This window comes from Lithobates pipiens, unplaced genomic scaffold (genome assembly GCF_037356315.1).
Source record: "Lithobates pipiens isolate NorthernLeopardFrog02 unplaced genomic scaffold, aLitPip1_a1.2 Scaffold_16, whole genome shotgun sequence".
Classification (NCBI taxonomy): Eukaryota; Metazoa; Chordata; class Amphibia; order Anura; family Ranidae; genus Lithobates; species Lithobates pipiens.
In genome coordinates this window covers 589,004,820-589,017,561 of record NW_027507748.1, presented here as the reverse complement: position 1 = coordinate 589,017,561, position 12,742 = coordinate 589,004,820, and the positions used below count along the sequence as shown (strand labels likewise).

The 12,742-nt window shown below is 44.8% G+C and overlaps 1 protein-coding gene across 4 annotated transcripts in view; it reads left to right on the top strand.

The window, feature by feature from the left end:
- LOC143983798 (sterol O-acyltransferase 2-like) overlaps nucleotides 1-12,742 on the top strand; it is a 247,135-nt gene that overhangs the window by 59,039 nt on the left and 175,354 nt on the right. For 3 of the 4 annotated variants that reach the window (XM_077483889.1, XM_077483888.1, XM_077483891.1), the window contains one exon: nucleotides 9,566-9,693. The exons of the other annotated variant lie outside the window; for it this stretch is intronic. In XM_077483889.1, the coding sequence (XP_077340015.1) occupies nucleotides 9,566-9,693 (128 nt within the window). The remainder of the gene's footprint in view (nucleotides 1-9,565; nucleotides 9,694-12,742) is intronic. 4 annotated transcript variants of the gene reach the window in all.

The window sequence follows — 12,742 nt, the reverse complement described above, 5'->3', positions numbered from 1 at the left end:
CACACTCGCAGTGCAGCGGGTGCTCGTCTGCTATCCTGCTTAAAGGAGCCGAAGTACAGCTACGACGGCTCATGGGATCATGCCGACCTGCCGCAGTATAAAGATGGTGGCTGGTCGGCAAGTGGTTAAAAACCCCCATTCAGTTCACGGCATGTCTGGGGAGCAGAGACTAGAGGTCAGCTGACTGGTGAGGAGAGTGAAGTGGGAGGGGCTGGAGGATGCCCTGTCTTCTGATTTTGGCATAGGTGTCACTGCTACGAGACACCACAAAGTCGGAGACACAGTGAGTAACACTACCTGTGATTATGGTTGCCGTTAAAAGTCCCCACTACAGCTCTCAGATGACCTTGCTCAATAGCACCTAAGTTGGCTGATCAGAACTCCCCCCAGCACTGCCACTGATCCCACCCCCCCACCAGCACTGCCACTCATCCCAACTCCCTGCCACTCACCCCACTCCCCCACCAAGGAGTAAGAGAAGGAATAAAAATAGAGAATACATCTAAGGGAGAGGAAAAGAGGGGGAGGAACAAAGAAAAAGGGAGAGAAAGAATAAGCGAATACAAGAGACGTCTACAGAGAGGGTGGGGGGAAAAAGCAAGAAATTAGGATAGAGAGAGATAAAAGGGAAAGAAAGCATAACAAATCGAGGGAGTGGTACATCGTAAAATGTAAAACCATGAGGGGTTTTAACACTGTACGAGTGGAAGGGACTCGGGGAGCGCTAAATGTTCAGTGGGTTAGGGGCCCAAATTACTTGTCTTGCCTTGGGTACTGACAACCCACGATACAAAAATAATTTTACTGTTAGGGGTCCCCGCAACTTGGGAAATTTTTATCAAGGAGTCACGGCACTAGGAGGGTTGAGAAACACTGCCTTAGAGGAACAGAGCTATGGAAGTTTTGCTGGCAAAGTCATCAGCATTGCCTGAGGTCTAATATGTCAGATTTTCCACATTATTATTATTATTATATTATTATTATGGATTTACAGTATATAGTGCCATGCAGAGCTTTATAAAATAAAGGGAGAATTTGTAGTTTAAATACAAGCTTTAATTGGCCCTGCTCTTCAGAGTTTACAGGCTTAAGTATATTTAACCACTTCAGCCCCAGAAAAATATTTACCCCCTTCCTGACCAGAGTACTTTTTGCGATACGGCACTGCGTTGCTTTAACTGGCAATTGCACGGTCGTGCAGCGTTGCACCAAAACAAAATTGACGTTCTTTTTTTCCCACAAATAGAGCTTTCTTTTGGTGGTATTTGATCACCTCTGCGGTTTTTATTTTTTGCGCTATAAGCAAATGTAGCACTAACCCCCGAATGAACTGCTGGTTAGATTTGGGCTCACCGCTACCTTCTGTCTTCCTCGTTGCACATCTAGGGATGTCCCATGGTAATGGCCCAGTAACTTGAGAGACCAACAACAGATCCACTTGAATGGATTTTATTTGCAAAACATAAACTATGAACAGTCTCTTAAATTGGCATCAGAGGGTTGGAAAGGGAATTCAGGTACTCTTAGTGTCAAAGAACTTGCGTACTTTGACTACATCCAGAGAATAGCCATTCGCAACTGGATGATCACTCAAGTTGGACAGTCCCTCTCTCACAAGGCCTAGCAACCAACAAGGTGCTTACTCAGGAACAAGTCTCTGCCACAGACGTTGTTGTAGAATGTACAAGATAATGTCTCTGCCACAGACGTTGTTGTAGAACACGTAGGGAAACTTAAGCTTGAAAACACTTGTAGGATACCTGGATCTTTCAGCCAGCTCGGCGATATCCACAAGACCGGATTCTCTCGGGTACTTCAGCCCTTCCAGTCTCTTACTAAGAAACCAACCCATACGTGGTCTTCTTCTGAAGAGTCCTCCCCTGGAATGCTTGAAGTCTCTGGGTCTCTCCCAAAACAGAGACGGCACCCAACCACCTCAGAATCCTTCTTTAGTTAGCCAGCCCGAGACATCAAAATCGGGTGGATCAGCACCCCAGGCCATAGCCTTCCTGGGGGCTGGTCAGGAGGACCAGGACCATGAAGTCAGTACATCATTCTGGACCGGAACCCCGAACCACGTGACGTCCGCATTTTAAATACCCTCACCCAGAAAGCACAGTGAGAGTGCCACTCCCACTGGGCGGTCTCCAAGAGAGAGCAACTTAAGCGCCTAACCAGACCATAGTTTCATGCCTGCCAGAAGACAGTGCCCCCTGTGGCCAGGCTGAACATTTTACAGTCCAGTCAGACTGATGCTGAAAACTAATTTAGATAATTGTACCCAAACCAAACTGCAGTTTAGGCAATTTTAACTTTGAAAAAAACCGCATAGCGCATGCTCTTCAGGAGCCGCCTCTACACAAAAAAGAGTGACCATTTTTTTTTTTTTAAATATATTTTTTACTTTCTGCTACACAGTAAAACATTTCCAATATATAATAAATATCTCCAAAAAATATATAAAAAACAAAATTTCTTTCCCAGTTAAGGCCGATATGTATTCTTCTACATAGTATTCTTCTACATATTTTTGGTAAAAAAAATTGCAATAAACATATATTGATTGGTTTACGCCAAAGTTATAGCATCTACAAAATAGGGGATAGATTTATGGCATTTTTCTTCTTCTTATTTTTTATTAGTAATGCTGGAGATCTGCGATTTATTATTTTATTTTTTATAGTGACTGCGACATTGCGGCGGACACATCGGACACTTTTGACACTATTTTGGGACCAGTGACATTTATACAACGATCAGTGCTATAACAATGCACTGACTACTTTGTAAATGACACTGTCAGGGAAAGGGTTAAACACTAGGGGGCGATCAAGGGGTTAAGTGTGTCCTAGGGAGTGATTCTAACTGGGGGGGGGGATGGGCGCACTACATCAAGACAGAAATCACTGCTCCCAATGATAGTAGATCCTGGTCATGTTGCTAGGCAGAACAGGGAAATGTCATGTTTACATGGGCATCTCCCCGTTCTGCCGCTCCGTGTCACGATTGCGGGCCCCCGGTGGACATCGAGTCCGCGGGACCCATGGGCACACTAATGGAGTACGTGGCGGGCATGCATGCCCCCACTAAGCCATGTCTTAAAGGTACGCCCATTTGCCCAGCCATGCCATTGTGCTGACGTACATCGTTGTGCACTGGTCGGCAAGCTGTTAAACCCTCAGCTTGTAAAACAACACTTCTAGACCAGGCCTATCCTGGCACTTTTTGTTTACATATAACAATCAGTATTAGAACCCCCAAACATTTTATTTTAAGCAGAGGCCCTTGAGAATAAATTGGTGGGTTTTGCAATTTTTTTAATGTCACACAGGATATGCACAGTGGTTTTTAAAATGCAAATTTTTGGGAAAATATAAATTTTTAATGCAAAAAAATACAATACATAATCCAATTTTTTTGTAAAATAGAAATATAAAAAATGATGTTACGCTGAGTAAATATCAAATATGTCCCGCTTTAAAATTGCGCATGCCTGTGCAACTGCGATAAATGATGTACATTTTACCGAGGAGGTTTAGTCAGAGGCATTTCTAGGGCTCCAGTGAAAAAAACTTGAGGGGCCCCATGATTCGCTGGTCCCAAAGCCCTTCCCTCCAAGCCCGGGCCCATTCTCATGTCATGGGGTCCTTTATCACAACCCCGCAGTGGGACCCTTTTTCCATGTTCTGCGGTGGGACCCCTTCCTGCCATCTTGGAGCTTGCTACAGTAGTGAAACACCAGGGTCTGGTCACAAGTGCAACCTTTGTGACCCTGGTAGTTCCGCCACTGGGTGAAATACTCTGCAATGTCGTGGGATGGATAGAATACTCTGCAGTGTGTTATGTGATGGGTGGAATGCTCTGCACACATACAGAGATATAAAAACAAACACACACATGTAATCACACACAATAGACAGCCTTTCAAAAAAATCAGCAGTACAGTACCTTCACTCACACAGCTGGGTACTGCACTGTAGTGGGAGGCAGAGAGCACAGCACTCAGGAAGACACCTCTCCCTCCTTTGCTTTCACCTTGCTGAGTGTGTTTGCTTTTTTGCCAATGCATGATGGGGAGTTTGATAAGACAACCACTCTCTACGAGTCGCACTTCCCCCCCAGCAGCAATTGCTACACCTGTGACCTCTACAACTATGCCACTGGGTCTAGTGCTAGAATTCCTGCTCATGATCTGATGTTTGCAGTGATACCTCACAAGTGTGGGACATTTGCTGTTTGCATGCATGTGGGACTGATGCATGTGTTCGCCTTTGTATGTGGCGACGGGGCACTTTAAACTTCTTTTTTTTTTTTTATTATTATTATTTATTTTACTTTTATACTATTGGTTCTTCTTCTTTTTTTTTTTTTTTTTTATCACTTTTATTGCTGATACAAGGAACGTAAACATCCTTGTGACAGGTACTTTTGCCCTTAAAAGCATTCAAAACACCAAGATCTGTGTTTTTAGATTGATTTTGCTTTTTTTAAATTGCTCTGTTGACATCTGGGTAAACTGAAAGCGAGGACAGGTCATTGCTTCAGGTCATAGCAGAGAGTGGATCAAGCCGTGAAAAGCGTCAGGAAGGGAGGGATGTCCTTTTTCCGCTGCTTGTAGAAGCAGTCCAGCTGCTAGTTTGCCACTATGATTGCTTTTTCAAGACAGCCGACTCTAAAAAAAGAAACATACAGTGGGTAAAATTATTTTCCTGGCCCACCTCACGTCAGCACACAATGGGTTAACGCATCCTCTGGAGCTCACAGGACCACCTCTTCATAGCTAAATAAGACAGCCCCTCCCCCACTGATGTATTCAGGGTTTTTTTTTTTTTTTGGTCTTGCTCCAGGCCACTTGTGGATTGCAGTTGATAAGTACTTTGTTTGCTGTAAGGATATCCCCCTGTCGAACCCACCCCTTCATGTTCAGCCAGTTGGAAGACCCTGAATGTTGGATGGTAAACCCTCTTAAAAATTGGGTGTCCTTTGTGCCGGACCATGGGCAATGTTGCTTAGCACAATTATTCCACAGTTATAGTATTAGTAAGCTCTGCAATGTCACCATTGGGGATTCTCTTGTCTTGTATAGGCAGTGTGCCGCATTGCTCTCCTGGCTTTGTCTTCCATCTGAGAGTGGCGGTGGATGATGTCACAGAGGGCATGGAGAGGGGGCAGCTTGGGGTAGTGATCGCCAGTCACCAAGCAGCAGCTTAAACAGTCTTAGAGCCGGCAAAGGAACTAGATTCTCTCCTCTCTCTGCAGTCCTGCCAGTTTTCTCCTGTTAGGTAAAGAGTTGTTGCCATTTGCTTCCCTGCTGTGTTCCCGGGATTTAGACAGTCTGACTGCAAAATTAGCAAAATTAAAATCTGCGTAAAAAGAGTCATGGAGATGGCATTTATATCAGCAAGGGATTGCATTGTCACCATTGGGACACTTTTACAGCAGTCCTTCCAGTGCTGCCTTGGGCCAGGTGGCACATGGGGGCTCTACAATTTGCTTTCCTCAGTCAATAGGATGGACTATCTATGGATCAGAAGGTCTGTGTCTGCTGGAGTTTTTGGACACCAGTGTGCCTCTTTTGCGGTATGCCTCGCAGCCCAGGAAATTGAATAAATCTGACATCTGATGCCACTCTGCCTCCAGTCTGAGGAGACTAGTGCAAGGCCATTGGAGCCTAGTGGAATGCAGATATTCTGACTGTCTTAAATTTAAGGCAATACTTTCTAGCATTGCAAGCCTTTCAGCATCTTCCTTCAAGGGAGTGAAGTTGATGACCGACAACAACTTACAGGCAGTTAACGGCAGTCTTCTTACTGAGGAAGCAGGAGCCACTAACGAAACAGTTAGGCACATTTTTTTCCAACAATGAGCACTTCAACTAGTCTTGGCTCTATGGAGAAGACACAGCTTCCGGTGTTTGTAACCAGGTAAAAAGGTGAAGCGATAGGTGGATTCACAGTGCCATGGTTTTTTTTTACCGTTGGTGTTTCTCTTCCTCCAGTGTCCTTGATTATGAAAATTCTTCTGAAGATTTGGACAGAACATGTTTAGGCCGTATAAGTGCTTTCCACCTGCTGGTGGTTCAGACCTTGGTGAAGACCACAAGATCATGAACGCTTCATAGGATATGAAGGAAGTTTGTTCTGTTTGCGTAGCAAAGTTTTTTTCTTTTCTGTGTCCCCAGCTCTAGACATTTTTACAATCAGCACTTGAGGATGGTCTGGCATACAATGCCATTGAACAAATGCTTCATGCAGGCCGCAATCCATATACGACCACAAAGGAAATTTCTTGTTCCCTTCACAGGACTTAGGCTTTGTTCTGAAAGCACCAGTACAGGCATCCATTGCTCCAATAGCTTAATTTCCATTGTGGTTTCTAGTAGTAAACCTAGTTCCTCTAAAAGCAGTTGCTTCAGACAGAAGGATGTTGGGGATTGCAGCACTTTCTTGCAAAGATCCATTTTGTGTCTTAACAAAAATAGTGATACTATGTCCATCTCCAAAGCTCAATTATAAAGTTGTATCCAGTTTCTAGGAAAACCTGGGTGCAGTCCCTCCAAACATTCACATGGAGTCACTGAGTGCACAGCAGGAAGACTTCAGGTCCTTACACATGGACAAGTTGCTAACAGCGTACATGCAAAGGTCAAAGATGTGAGGAAAGTGGACAATCTTTTAATTTCGCCGTCAGGTTCTTGAGTAATTTTTTATTCATTCACCTGGCTGATTAAATTGGCATGCAGAAAGTAGGCCTTTCTGCTCAGGAACAGGGGCAAGCTCCTTTGACCAAAGAGGTGGCAGCCTTTGAGGCAGTTATGTCAGGATTTCATTAAAGGAAATATGAGACAGCCATTCATTTGACTTTACAAGCTAGGCATGCAGTCAGTAAGTTATGCAAAGTTTGGGAAGAGACAGATATAGTGGATGACATTTGGGATCAAATGTCACATACATTGTAAATTTAGTTTTTGCCTCAGGACCCTAAGGTGCTGAGGGTTAATTGTGTAGGTAGGCCTTAACACCAGTCTGGCCAGGCCATGTTTGAAGTTCTGCCTGGTCATGTGAACGGTGAGATGCACATGACCGGCTAGAACCAGGCCTGGTTGGATGTTTGGGTATGGCCCTCTCGGAGCCAATCAGCGGGAGTGCCGGGCCTGCTGAAGAGTCTGGGAGGGGGTACTTAAGCAGGTGTGGGTCACGTGTTCGGGGTTCCGGAGTTGTTCGTGAGACCCATGTGGTCTTTTCTGGTTCCAGGACCGGGGTAGCCCGTGAGGGCTCCCGGTCACGGAGTGTTCGACATCCCGCAGCATGTTCCTGTCAGTGGCCCCTGATAGACCTGCCTGGTCTGGGGTAGGGATCCGTTTGTTCCCGAGTCTCGGAGCCGGCTGTTACGAGGCGCAGTAACTGAGGGAAGATTCAAAGTGTCCGGGTGTGCTCTCGGCTTGGGGGGACACCACAGCTCGTGGAAGTGACCGGGGGAGGACTCTTCGGAGCAGGGCCAGCAAGTGGCATCCTGAGAAGTGCCTGGTTACTGAGTCGGGAAGGACATTGACGAATTCACACTTTTCCAGTACCATAGAGGAATCGGGAAACGTTCCAGGTACTGTAGAAAAAGGTTCTTGTTCACCTTCAGTTAATTGTTCACGTTTTGAGTCAATGTGCTGACTGCCGGAAAATGAAACTGTTTTATGGATAGGTTTTCTTCTGCTTTTAAGGGTGTCCTGGCTCTAACCCACCCTCCCACAGTTTTGTTAAAAGACATTAAATCTCTTTTGCTTTCAAAAGGTGTCTGGTGCCCATCACTCCATCTTGCATCATATCCACCATGCCTTGTAACCCACTCTACAAAGATGGATGTCGCCTATCCCTGACTCTGGAGGTCACAAATAGGCCTTTGGATGTCTGGAACCTTGCTACACTTGTATGGAGCTCCAGACCTAGGGCAATGGATGGTTATTTTGTATTTCTTCCATTTGTAAATAATCACTCCAACAGTTGTCTCCTTCTCGCCAAGCTTCTTGCTGGTGGTCTTGTAGCCCATTCCAGCCTTGTGCAGGTCTACAATCTTGTCCTCGATGTCCTTTGACAGCTTTTTGGTCTTGTCCATGATGGTGAGGTTTGAATGGAAGAAAGAGATTCTGTGGACAGGTGTCATTTATACATATAACAAATTGTCATTAGGAGCAACTTCCTAAATTTACAGGACTAATCTGTGTACCACATAAGCACATACTGTAGCCAGTCTGTGGGAGCCCAAATAATTGTTGGTTGGTAGGGGGTCAAAATGCTTATTTTACTCACTGAACTACAACTCAATTTATAATATAACATTTAGATCATGTGTTTTTTTTTTTCTGGATTTTGGGTTGATATTGGCTCTCTTTATTTAAAATACCCCTATGATAAAAATTATAGACCCTTAATTTCTTTGTAAGTGGGCAAACTTACAGAATCTGCAAGGGATCAAATATTTATTTTCCCCACTGTACCCTCTGTTCTCAGCTACATTCGAACTCAAAGACCTGGGGGAGGAGATAAAGCAGTACACTGATCTTTCAACTGAAAGGCTGGGAAGAGGAAGGGGGATGTCAGGACAAGTCTGGTCACTGGAGGAGAGAAGGCAGCTATAAAACTGACCACGCTGTGCTCTTATGCCTATTGTGTTCAGTTTTTAATGGCAAAGCAGAGAGATTGGCAGGAACACCAGGGATTTCAAACTACGGAAGCACTACTAAGAAAGAAGGCTACTTTTTCATACAGGTAACTGGTACAGCAGGCATATATCAGAAATATGAAATGTTGACAATCTGTTCCTGTGTAGCGGCAAGGCTTTCACTTCCTCATGTCAGGGCCTCCAGAAAAAAAAACAGTGAGCAGCACAGCAGTGACAAATCTCACTTCAAATCTCCTAAGACTAGCATGAACCAGTACTCTAGATCTCGCGTAGCAGAAATGCCTTTTTTTTTTTTTTTTTTAAGGGTAGTGCTTAGGCACAATTAACGTTTCTAATGCGGCGTACACTGGTCTTTTTGGCAGACTAGGTTGGACGGTCTTCCCGACTGACTTTTGGCGGAGTTCTGGTGGACTTTCTGAACGAACGGACTTGCCCACACATGAACAGACTAAGTCCGTTCGTTTTGAACGTGATGACGTAAATAGGACTTAACAAGGAAGTTCGATAGCCAATAGCTTCCCTTTGCGTCATATTTTGGTCCGTCGGACCAGCACACAGACAAACAGTTTTTTCCCGATTTTTAGTCTGTCAGAATTGAGTCCGTGGGATAGATTTGAAACATGTTCTATTTCTAGGTCCGTCTGATTTTTTATTTTTTTTTGAAAAACGATCGGATTAGAGCACACACCATCGGATTGTCCGACGGACTAATCCCTTTGGAGCTAGTCTGCCGGAAAGTCCGGTCTTGTGTACGCGGCATAATTTTTCGCTATAGCCTACCTTCAAAAATCTTCACTTTTTGCGTTCAAATCCACTTTAAAGGGTTTAAAAGGGTTTAAAATTAAGATGTTTGAATTGGCCTTTAACAGAATATGAAACCTCTGTTTTCTAGGGTGTGAAGGCAGAAATCTTGGAGGATGTAAACAATTATTTAAGGATTCTTCTTGATAAAGCCACGACTGAGGCTGTGCAATCATACAGAAATGGAAATAAATCTGCAACATCTGTAATTAAAAGCCGGTGAGATGAAAATATGTTAATGTGTAGTAGCTATTTAGGCACAGTGTACACATTCATGTTATAACATCCAGATTCATGATTTAATTACAATACATCTGATAGTTATTTTTGACAATTCAATGTAAGCTTTGAAAAATCTCCATTCATGTTGTGAGTGCTGCCTGTCTGCTTTCCATCTCCTTCCACAACTTCCTGGATTCCCTTTATGGTTTGCAGCTTCCCCTCAGCTGTTTACTTTAAAGCGAATGTAAACTCACATTTTTTTTTTTTAATTAAGGCTTGCACCTTGTACAGTATATTTTTCATGTCATCTGCGGTCTGTCTTGCCACGAAGAGTTAATCCAACTCTGAGCAATCCTCTTATCTTTTTTCAGTAAGATAAAAACTGAGACAGAGAAAAATAGGAGTCAGTTCTTCCCCCTTGCTGTGACATGCATATCCCATGCATGAGCCTGAGAGAGGCATTCTGTGTACTTTCCAACCCCCCTCCTTTCTTCTCCAGCTCCCACAGGATTGTCTGCTCCACACCTCAGCATGATTGGGCATGCTGAAGTCATGTGATGACTTTTGCTGGGTCTTTACTGGATGTTAGTGATCATAGCAGAAGTTCAGTGTAAGAAATACACAGGAGAAAATGCATGTTGGCAAGGGGATTGTTGAGATGGGCGGGGAGTCTACTGACTCCACCCACTGAGCTCTGGACACCCACAGAATCTGCAGTTTTTCAGGTCTCATAACAGACAGAGGGGAGACATTTGACAGGTAATGATACATGCAGGAGGCATGTATATCCTTATAGATAACCACTATGGCAGTAGTTTAGAAAGGATGAGAGTGGGTGTACATCCACTTTTAAAGTTCTAAGCTCTAAAAATCCCATGGTACGTTGCTGCCTGCAAGCAGTGATTCCTGAAACTCTTCCTCTCAGCGTCTCTATAGTTTAGATGGCAGACTATGTGAAATATGTGACACAGAAGTGCATGGTCACAGGGCATAGTGATTATGTGTCACAGAATTCAAGGAAGTAAATATGAGCAATTCCTCAAATACATCTTCAAATTTGGACAAATAAAAAGAATAGTGAAAGACTTGACCTCTGTATTGTCTGACCTTCTTTTGCATAATAATTTAACCATATCAATCTATCCCAACTCTCCAAACCCAACTCCCCCCATTAACCAGACCAGACTGAGTTTGGAGTAAAGGGCCAACAGGCCTTGATTTATTTAACTAATATATATATAACAAATATAACCTTCAATAAATAACCATAACTTGTAAACTGTATCCTGGGTCATAGCATATAATCGACCCTACTGGTCACTGCACATTACCTTTTAACCTCTTGACCTCCAGACGGAATCCCCTGTCTCGGAGGCTATCCCAACCAATGCAGTGACCTACCAATTTTACTCTTCCGGTTAACCCCATGTAACCGTGAAGTACCAATCCAACCACCCCCATCACCATGGATGGATACCACCTATTCTCCACCTGTACCACTTCACCTTCTCAACTACCCCCCAGAACACTGCCAATCCAAAAACCCATAACAAAAAGGGGAGGGTGGGTGGGAATCGCTTCCTCTTCCACTCTACACTGACCCTGTCTTCCTCTCTGCCTCGTGATTCCTAAATCTTGGCTCCGCCCACCACCCCGCCCGCCACACTCTTAAAGCGGCGGAACCTTATTTCCTAAAAACGGCGACAGTGCATCCAAAGCATCTGTCATGCCGTCCTGCGCTCACAGCCTGCGGCTGCAGCTCCGTGACGCTCTTTATTGGTTGCCGCTTAAAACCCCACAAATACCAATACCAGTGAGCTACTGCTTATTCCTATACTAGGTTCAACATTCTGAAGCATATCTGGCCATTGCGTATATTTACATTTATTTGCACATGTTCTATACTCATCTTTGGGCTAAGTGACTACAGGCTTTGATTTACACTATATTACCAAAAGTATTGGGACACCAGTCTTTATATGCACATGAACTTTAATGGCATCCCAGTTTTAGACGTAGAGTTAAATATTGAGTTGGCCCACCCTTTGAAGCTTCAACTCTTCTGGAAAGGGGGTCCACAAGGATTAGGATTGTGTCTATGGGAATGTTTGACCATTCTTCCAGAAATGCATTTGTGAGGTCGGGCACTGATGTTGCACATTAGGCATGGCTTGCAGTCTCCACTCTAATTCATCCCAAAGCTGTTCTATCGGGTCGAGTTCAGGACTCTGTGCAGGCCAGTCAAGTTCCTCCACCCCAAACTTGCTCATCCATGTCCTTATGGACCTTGCTTTGTGCACTGGGTCAAATCATTTGGTGCATGCTGGGAGCTAACAGACAGCCTGGGGAAAAGTTGTCACCCACCCTCCCTTTATTTATACCTTTGTGTGTTGTGAATATGGTAGGTTGTTGTTTATTTCATCATGACAGGTTCTGGACAAGTGGATGTCTTGGAGGAGGCGGGTGTTGGCCTGTGCAGGGGAAGGAGATATGGCAGAAGAAAAGTTCGGGAACTATCGCTGGATGGGTCCTGTTGGTGGTTTCCGGATAACTAAGGTTAGACGGAAAGTGTTATGGGGCACTGCGGACAGTGTTTGTCTTTGAGCCTGCTTGTCGGCTTGAGGCTTATTTTTACACTTGGAGGGGGACCGCAGTGCCCAGTGGAACTAGAACCTTCAGGGCCCCGATGCAAGAAACCATGAAGGGCCCCCCTGAACCCCAGCCAGGGCCCTTCCCTCCGAGTCCGGCGGTGGAACTCCAGGGCGTGGTCACGGGTATGACCTTTGTGAGCCCTGTAGTTTCACCACTGGCATCAGTAGTTGTTTTTTTTTATTATTATTTTTTTTTTTTAGGTGCCCCATTGGGGGACTGTCCCTAGGCAGGATGGGGTCCCGGTCCCCAGAAGAGATGAGGTCCTTTTCTCCAGGGCAGATGAAGTTACTGCCCCCAGGTGAGAAGGGGTCCCTGTCCCCAGGGGAGGTGGGGGTCCCTGTCCCCACGTGAGAAGGGGTCCCTGTCCCCAGGGGGAGATGGAGGGGTTATGTAA